Below are 8,733 nucleotides of genomic sequence, written 5' to 3'. Positions count from 1 at the left end.
CGCTTCTACTCCGTTGCGCATGCGGCCTGAATGTTTCAACGCTTATACAGTAGATAAACAATGGGAGGCAACTATTCTTTAGTACTCCGTCCTTTTCAAATATAAGTTGCTTTGACTTTTTTTTTACATCAAATTTACTATTTATTTGAACTTGTGTCCAGATAAATAGCAAATTCGATGTACCAAAAAAGTCAACACGGCTTATAATTTGGAATAGAGGGAGTATTATCATATCACCTTATCCCTTTCATCTCATTGCTTTTCCAATTACACAATTATTTGACAGAACAATGATAAAATAGTACTGCATTTGTTCTAAATTATAAGATGTTTTGGCTTTTCTAGATACAATTGCTTTTATTATGCAAGCTATTACTATTTAAAAAAACTGTGATTTTTATTTTAAAATGAAATCACAATTATTATTCCACCGGCACATGTATGCTTATTATATTATGCTAGTTATTACAATTAACTAATATAAGGTTTATCAAGACAATCTGTTTTTTCATTTATTATAAAAAGTATAAAGACAAACTGTTTTAAAACAACTGGGCTTCTGGGCCTAGACACGCGGTCTGAGTGTTGGGATCAAAACAAGGCAACATCCGGCCCGCTCCAGGCCCAGCCAAATTTCTAGGGTCCGTTCACCCCTGGCTTTTCTTCATTCGTTCACCCCGCCTGCTCTCCCCCTCTCCCTCTTTCTCTCGCTCTCGGCGACAACAGGGCGACCCGCCGCCGCCGCCCTTCTCAAGGTGCCCAGGTCTTCCCCGGCCCCTTCGCCAGGTCTTCGCCGGCGACGAGCGCCAGTCAGGTATGCGCACCCCTTCTCTCCCCTTCCTGCTGCGCGAAACCGAGCGCCCGAACCCTAGCTTTGAGCTATCTGGGTATTTGTATTCGGATCTGATCCAGTTACAAGAGCATGCATGTATTATGCCTGCTATCTTCCATTATTCTGCAAAAAATATTGGGTTTACACGTGCATGCCCATGTCCTTTGCTTGGTCCACTCCTGTCCGAACCCTAACCTAAGCTATTTGGATGTTTGTTTTTGGATCTGATTTAGTTACGAGTGTATACGTGTATTGTGCCTAATATCTTCGGATTTTTTTGGCCAAAATTATTGGGTGAAGTTGTGTACACCATGGGCCCTCCCACCTATCTCTCAGTATGCATTGGTTTCTGCAATTCTGCCCACTTGTTTTGGTACTGTGTATATTGGAAGTTTCGCTCAGTTTCCTTCGCTCCAATTTGAAATAATCTGTAACCCAATGCAGAATATGTGAAAATTTTGAGTTGTAAGTGGTTCATATTCTCAAAACAGATTGCAAGTGTCAATGTTTGTTTGTTTAGACAGGTATACTGTGTACTAGAGTTGACCGTCTGCGGGTCGAATGACCTGTCCTGTTGGACACACCTTATTAGTGTTAGGCAGGCAGCATATCTTGTATCCTATGAAGGTGGCACAAATGTGCTGATCTTTTCGTAAAGTTGAAAGTGATGTGTTTATTTCTCAATTTTCTTCTGAGTTAAGAGTCGTGTAGTAAACTCATTTGGGTCGTTGTTGTGTGATTTTTGTAATAAGATGGTATGAGTCGTGATCTTAAAGGACGAAGTTGGTTGATTGACTGCAAGCATCTGCTGTTAATGCTGTTCGGCTTGCTGAATGTTAATGCTGTCTGGCTTGCTGAATGTTGGATACTGTATTGTATTCCTGAACTAATGTTTTTTAATAATGTTGTACTGATGGAATACAATTTTGACCTGTAGAATGAAGCCAGTATTTTGTGGGAACCTTGACTATGATGTTCGCATCTCCGAGGTCGAGCGCCTTTTCGGGAAGTATGGAAGGGTGGAACGAGTGGATCTGAAGACAGGTTAGTCTGTTAAATCTGTTCTCCAATTTATGATCTATGTTAGCAAAACAACAATTGCTGCTGCAACTATATGTTGTTTTTGGTCGAAGGCAGTGCTTTATTTTAGCAAGTGAATTACATCCAGTGTTAGGAGCTGCAGCTTTGAACCATTTTGTTTCTTCAATTTAGATACTGAATGTACTCATAAGGCAATGCCATCCAAAAACATAACAATGCCTTTGTTTAAATTTTGATTTTTACCATTTGATTTGCAATATTGGTTTAATTATCACAAATACATGATCTTCACATAACTCCTCTAAGAATGTGATCTTCACGTGGAAACTGCTATCACCATGACGTGGCAGAAATTTTCGATCTTCCTTCAGCCATGCCTGGTGTACGAAGCTGCAAACAGACCAAGTTGTTACTTCATCCGACGCGAAAACCAGAGGAGTTTCAGAAAAATCAGATTATGTTTATGTTTTGTTGTTATAAGTCATTGGGCAAGTGTGCATCAGGATAAATTTAGAAAAAAAGAAGTTTCTTTCTTAAAATTTAGGTCCGGTACTCAATTGTTTCTTTGCCGCAGGAATATCATGGAGCACATGTGCTCTTCCTGGTTGATGGACTGGCTCTACCTTTACTGCCTCTGCCTGAGCCCCCACCTCATGCCTTGTCCATCTCCAGGAGTTCACAGTCGCATCTGTTCACATGGAAACGACCACCTCATGACCGATGTCTTACTTTTACGATCAACATTGCATCCTCCTCCCCCGCCTGATCACCATTTCCTCGCCAATCCAACCATGCCAATCTCATGGCCGGCTGGAGAGTGGAGAGAAGTGGAGGTTGCACCACCAATTCTTTGATGTACCACGAATGTTTGGATTGTTGTACTCTACTACTCTGACATCATTTAGTTCAACATATACAAGGTCTGTTCCTGTTTATTCTAGTGTATCAGACTGTAGATTTGCGACGCGAAAACCAGAGGAGTTTCAACAAAATCAGATTATGTTTATGTTTTGTTGTTATAAGTCATTGGGCAAGTGTGCATCAGGATAAATTTAGAAAAAAAGAAGTTTCTTTCTTAAAATTTAGGTCCGGTACTCAATTGTTTCTTTGCCGCAGGAATATCATGGAGCACATGTGCTCTTCCTGGTTGATGGACTGGCTCTACCTTTACTGCCTCTGCCTGAGCCCCCACTTCATGCCTTGTCCATCTCCAGGAGTTCACAGTCGCATCTGTTCACATGGAAACGACCACCTCATGACCGATGTCTTACTTTTACGATCAACATTGCATCCTCCTCCCCCGCCTGATCACCATTTCCTCGCCAATCCAACCATGCCAATCTCATGGCCGGCTGGAGAGTGGAGAGAAGTGGAGGTTGCACCACCAATTCTTTGATGTACCACGAATGTTTGGATTGTTGTACTCTACTACTCTGACATCATTTAGTTCAACATATACAAGGTCTGTTCCTGTTTATTCTAGTGTATCAGACTGTAGATTTGCGAGGTGATCTTAGAAAAGTTTCCAGCAGAGACTGCAAATCATGATTCATCTTGTTGCCTTTTTTGTTTATGTCTTGGACCATACTGTTTCTTTGAACAACCAGTCACTTCTCCTTTTACCTTGTGTTCAACATGAAGGGTTTGCATTTGTCTACATGGAAGATGAACGCGATGCTGAAGATGCTATCCATAGACTTGATGGAGTTGATTTTGGCAGAAAAGGAAGGAGAATCAAAGTTGAGTGGACAAAGGTGAGCAGATGTGGAAAAGAGTATTGACCCATTGGCACTTGATAACTTAGTCTTGTTTTACTGAATTATAATGTCCATTATTTTTCAGGAGGATCGCACTGCTGGTCGAAGAGGTAGCTCAAGGAGATCTCCAACCAATGCAAGACCGACCAAAACCTTGTTTGTGATCAACTTTGACCCGATCAACACAAGAATCCGAGATCTGGAGAGGCACTTTGATAAATATGGCAGGGTCGCAAATGTAAGAATCAAAAAGAACTTTGCCTTTGTCCAGTTTGAGGTACAGGAGGATGCTACTAGAGCATTGGAGGGTACTAATGGAAGGTACTAGCTCATGCTTGCCTTTTACTTATTCAGAATATTTTAGCCATGGTATTTTATTCATAGTTTGCTGCACCATCTTTAGTTGAATTTGTGTGTCTGCATGTTACACCTTGATTGAACCTGGCATTCTTGTGGCAGCCATTTCATGGACAGGGTCATCTCAGTTGAGTATGCACTTCGTGATGACGATGAAAAAGGTGAAAGAGGGAACGGATACAGCCCAGACAGGAGAGGTCGTGAAAGATCCCCAGGTAGAAGGCGTTCTCCTAGTCCTTACGGCAGAGGAAGGGAGAGAGGTAGCCCAGACTACGGAAGAAGCAAGGAGAAGGGGAGCCCAGACTATGGCAGGGGAGGACGCAGCCCTGATAATGGCAGGGGAGGACACAGCCCCGATAATGGCCGTGGAGTAAGCCCAATCAATGGTGGCAGAGGCGATCATGTCAGGGGAGGACGCAGCCCCGACTATGATCGTGAGCGCCGGGAAGCTAGCCCTCGTCGCGAGCGCCGGGAAGCCAGCCCCGGCTATGACAGGTCCCCCAGGTTAGTAATACCCTTCGGTGTCATCTCATATCTTTGCATGTTGTGATAATGCATCACAGTGAGTAATGACTTGTTTGCATTGTGTAGCCGCTCACCTGGGAGGGACGAGAGACACTAGAAGCATTCCGTGCCTGTGTTCAAGCATCAAGCCTCCCGCATCAGATGAATGTGCAAGTGATGTTATGTTACAGTTGGTAATGTTAGCCAGCAGGAAACCCCGTGTACTATGTGCGTTAGCTCGTGTTGACTTTCCAAGTTAGCTTATCATTTCCCATTTCAGTATGAAGCGACTCCAGAATGTAACTCATGTTGGATTGAATGCTACTCGTTTGAACCTTTGTTGGCGTTGTAGTATTGAATGGTAGCCTTCAGTACTCGTTTGAATATTTGTTGGCGTTATTTTCCAGCTACCTTATTGTGCCGTTATGCTGATGAATCTCTAGATTGCTTCATCTGTCAAGTGTTGAGCACAATACAATGGTCGAAGTTATGTTCCTTTGTTGATGTACAGTACGTATCAACTTGTCGATGTGAGCTTCAGTTGAGACTAGTTCCAAGCTGACGCGACAAGACTATTGACGCATAAAGTGCAATCAATAGCTTCAGACTTTTATTACAAATTACACTGTCATTTTTTATGTTTGAAAATGTCATGTGAGATTGCGAAAAGTAGTTTTACAAAAGTGCATTTTTATCATGTCTGTAAACATAATATATATACATCAAAAACATGTTTTGGAGACGTTGATTGGTGTCCAAAGCGCATCTGCAGGGGCAGTATTATGGACTGCAGGGGCAGTATTTCGTTCCTCTTTACCTTCACTGTCCATTTCGATTTGGAAGTATAAACAGATGAAACAAGGAATGAGTTGGGCAAACTTGCTGGCCTTTGGCTTTCGTAAGGCCTGAATTATATGCACATAGCTAATTGTTAGCTAGCTCTTTTTTTTTTTGACCGATTCAGCAGGGGAATCCCCTACCTATTTTTTTTCATTTTCAATTAATTGAAAGAATGGTATTTACAAGACTAGTACAAAAAGGAAAATGGAAAAGTTACAGGGCAATTAGCTAGCTAATTTTAGCTCTAACCCAGCCAAACAAGGGATTAATTGATGTGCTAGTTTTTTAGCAAGTCTTCAACTAGCTGTTAGCTAACTAGCTAGCTAACTCCAGCTAATTTAGGCTGATTTATTAGCTAAACTAATAAATTTATGCTAATTTTAGCTCAACTAATAAATTTGACTTTATAGTTTCAACTTCCAAGCTGACGCAACAAGACTATTGATGCATAAAGTGCAGTCAACAACTTCCAGCTTATAGCCCCTTTTTATGTTTGAAAGTGATGAGTACATTTGCCTTGAAAAGTAGTTTTACAAAGTTCATTTTTACTGTCTTGTAAACATAGCACAGCAAAAACATGTTTCAGAGACATTGATACCCAAAACACATCACCTATATGTGACTGCAGTCTGCAGGGCCAATGTCAGCCAGTTTTTCGCTTCTCTTTACCTTTACTGTGGATTTGGAAGTATAAAAGAACACTGGAAACAGATGAAACAAGGTATGAGATGAACTTGTTGACCTTTGCCATTGCTTTTATAAGACCTGATTGATGCATAGAGCTAATTTAGCTCTGATCCATCCAAGCAAGGGAATAATAGATGAGCTAATTTTTTTAGCAAGTCTTCAACTGGTTGTTAGCCAACTAGGTAGCTAACCTCAACTAATTAGACTAATTTATAGCTTCAACTATTAACTAGCGCTAGCTAATTCAAACTGGCCCAAAACACTGATGATGCTGGTTCATCCAAAAGCCATCCTAATGTTGTACAACAGGAACCTCTGACATTACAATTCCTTTCCCCAGTGGCCAGTTCGAATGTCCAATTTTGGCAGTCAGATCAGAGCTGGAGCTGCAATGGCAGACTCCGATCTGCCCCGCCGCTCTTGGTGTTGTGGTCACATTCATCACACGAAATGGTGCGTGGGGTACTCGTGCTCCGATCCATTGTAGTCGTAGTAGAGCCTCTCCCCCTTGGAGATGTCCCTGTTGGCCACCAGCAGCACCCGGCACTCGCCGCCGACGTCGAACCGCACGCACTTGACGTTCTGCTTCTTCCTCCCCTCGGGCGTGTGGTTGTTGATGCCGTTGATGAACCGCGCGATGTTGCTGCGGCGGTCGGGACAGATGACGAGGCTCCGCGCCGGGGACGCCGCCGACAGCAGCGTCATCATGCTGTCGCCGTCGTCGTGCTCCCGGTTGCGGAGGAAGTCGACGTCGCCGACGTACTCGGTGATGATGGTGAGGTCGCGGATGGGGCGGTCCGCCTCCACCGTGAACCCTTCCACGGGGTCGTACGCCACCAACAGCGGCGGCCACTCCCCGCGTGCCATCATCCGCTGGCACCGCGCCAGCGTCTCCGCGTCCTCCCGGTTCAGCACCTGCATCCCGCCGGCCTCCAGCGCCGCGCGGTTCGCGGACCGCGGCGCCATGCCGGGCTGGTAGGTGAGCTCGTTGCTGAACGCGGCGCCCGTCGCCGTCAGCGCCGTCGCCAGCGACGCCATCTGCCGCAGCCGCTGCGCCGGGTCGGAGCTGGGGATGAAAGACAGCAGCCTCCGACTCTTCTTCTTGGACGCCACCAGCGTGCCCCCGGACTTCCGCTTCCGCTTCTTCAGCTCCGCCGACGCATCGGCCGGCGTCGGGCTGCGTTGGATCTTGAAGAAATCCACGATCTTCGTCTGGACCAGCGGGAACTCTGCGGGACATAAACAAATCGCCGATGATTGAGCGGAGAAGCGCAAATGGCTACTTGCAACTGAAATCGCAAAGAAAATGCGGGAACCCACGTTTAGGCTTCTTGCCGACGACGGTGTGAGCAGCGGCGGCGGCGGATTCGGATTTGGAGGAGGCCGGGGCGCAGCAGGACGGGCAGAACCAGTCGCCGGCGGGAACGCGGGGGAGGATGGGGCGGAGGCAGAAGATGTGGAACCCGCGGTCGCAGCCGTCGCACAGCATCAGCTCCGGGGCCGCCTCCCCGGACCCGCACGCCTCGCACTTCACGTCGTCTTCGTCGCCGCCGGCGGCGGCGGCCTCGGGTCTGGGCCCTGGCGGCGTCCCCGCGCGGGTCCGGCGACGGAGCTGGCCCGCGGCGCCCATCTGTCTACGCACGCGAGATCCGAGATGGCGGACGGCGGGGGGAACGAGGAGGCTGGTGGAGTGGAGAGGTGTGCGCGTCGGCCGTCGGCGGGGCAGGTGGGGTGGGTAAATAGGAATAGTGGCGGGAGTGGGCGAGGATTTTGGCGCGCACGGGGTTTCGGCTTCGCGGGAACGGAGGTCAGCGCGCGCCAAGTAATAAGTTTCGGTAGCCCGGCCCGAACGCGGACCCGAACCCGAACCCGAACCCCGACCCGGACCCAGCCTGCGTCACGAGGGTGGGTCGTGGGGAATTTTTTTAAAATTTTAATCTTTTTTTAATATAATTTTAAATCTAACATTGTCATTTTTTTAACTAACACTTTTGGTCACGCCTATTGCCCTGGCGCGGCCAAATGCCTGTGCCGCGCCATACATGCTGACGTGGCGAGGGCCGACGTGGCGAGGGCCGGCCTGGGGGACCGCTGACATGGCAGCTCCTGCCACGCCACCGACCTTGGCGCGGCAGTGCCGCGTCCTGACCCGTGGCGCGGCAGGACCATATATATACCGCGTGCGAGCCCGCCCGCCCGAACGCCGCCGCCGCCGCCAGCGCCCTGCCAGCGGCCGCCCTACTACGCCGCGCCCGCGCCCGCGCCCGCCCGGTCAAGGCCGCCCGCTCCTAAGGTACCTCCGTCTCGATTTCATATTTTTTTATTATTATATAGTATAGTTAGTATTTTTTGTATTCCTAAGATACCCCACGTCCACTCGCAATCCTCGAGCGGACAGCGCAGAAGCAAAAGAGTTGATGAAATCTTAGAACGATTATTTTCATTTCTTTTTCTAGGAGCATTTAGGGACATCGAGGCTATTTTCATTGAGTATTAGTGTCTTTGCGATATCTTAGAACGACTATTGTTATGTGACGGAGGAAGTACCTTTCGTAATAGGTACTATTACATTAAGCATGGAGTATACTTTCGTAATAAACTTATTAGGAGATACAAATATTGATACCGTTTTTTTTAGTTTTGATCAAACTTAAATATATTTGACTACTTGATAAGTAAGATGTGTATTTATTTTGAGACGAATGGATTACTTGT

General features: G+C 46.5%; 2 protein-coding genes across 2 annotated transcripts; one reads left to right on the top strand and one right to left on the bottom strand.

Annotated features, from left to right (window-relative positions):
- Positions 1-669: 669 nt before the first annotated feature.
- Positions 670-4,887, top strand: LOC136475479 (serine/arginine-rich splicing factor RS41-like). The gene is made up of 6 exons (XM_066472955.1): positions 670-814; positions 1,770-1,876; positions 3,515-3,627; positions 3,716-3,951; positions 4,090-4,491; positions 4,579-4,887. Exons 2-6 carry the CDS (start codon positions 1,771-1,773, stop codon positions 4,607-4,609), a joined length of 888 nt encoding a protein of 295 aa, XP_066329052.1. The 5' UTR covers positions 670-814; position 1,770; the 3' UTR covers positions 4,610-4,887.
- Positions 4,888-6,239: 1,352 nt separating this feature from the next.
- LOC136470851 (histone-lysine N-methyltransferase ATXR6-like) lies at positions 6,240-7,784 on the bottom strand. The gene is made up of 2 exons (XM_066468588.1): positions 7,339-7,784; positions 6,240-7,247 (listed from the first exon to the last, which is right to left on the bottom strand). The coding sequence occupies exons 1-2, from the start codon at positions 7,646-7,648 to the stop codon at positions 6,460-6,462; spliced, it is 1,098 nt and encodes a 365-aa protein (XP_066324685.1). The 5' UTR covers positions 7,649-7,784; the 3' UTR covers positions 6,240-6,459.
- Between the last annotated feature and the right edge of the window lie 949 nt (positions 7,785-8,733).

This window comes from Miscanthus floridulus, chromosome 8, assembly GCF_019320115.1.
Source record: "Miscanthus floridulus cultivar M001 chromosome 8, ASM1932011v1, whole genome shotgun sequence".
Lineage (NCBI taxonomy): Eukaryota > Viridiplantae > Streptophyta > Magnoliopsida > Poales > Poaceae > Miscanthus > Miscanthus floridulus.
The sequence above is the reverse complement of the archived record's forward strand: the minus strand, read 5'-3'. Positions and strand labels throughout refer to the sequence as shown.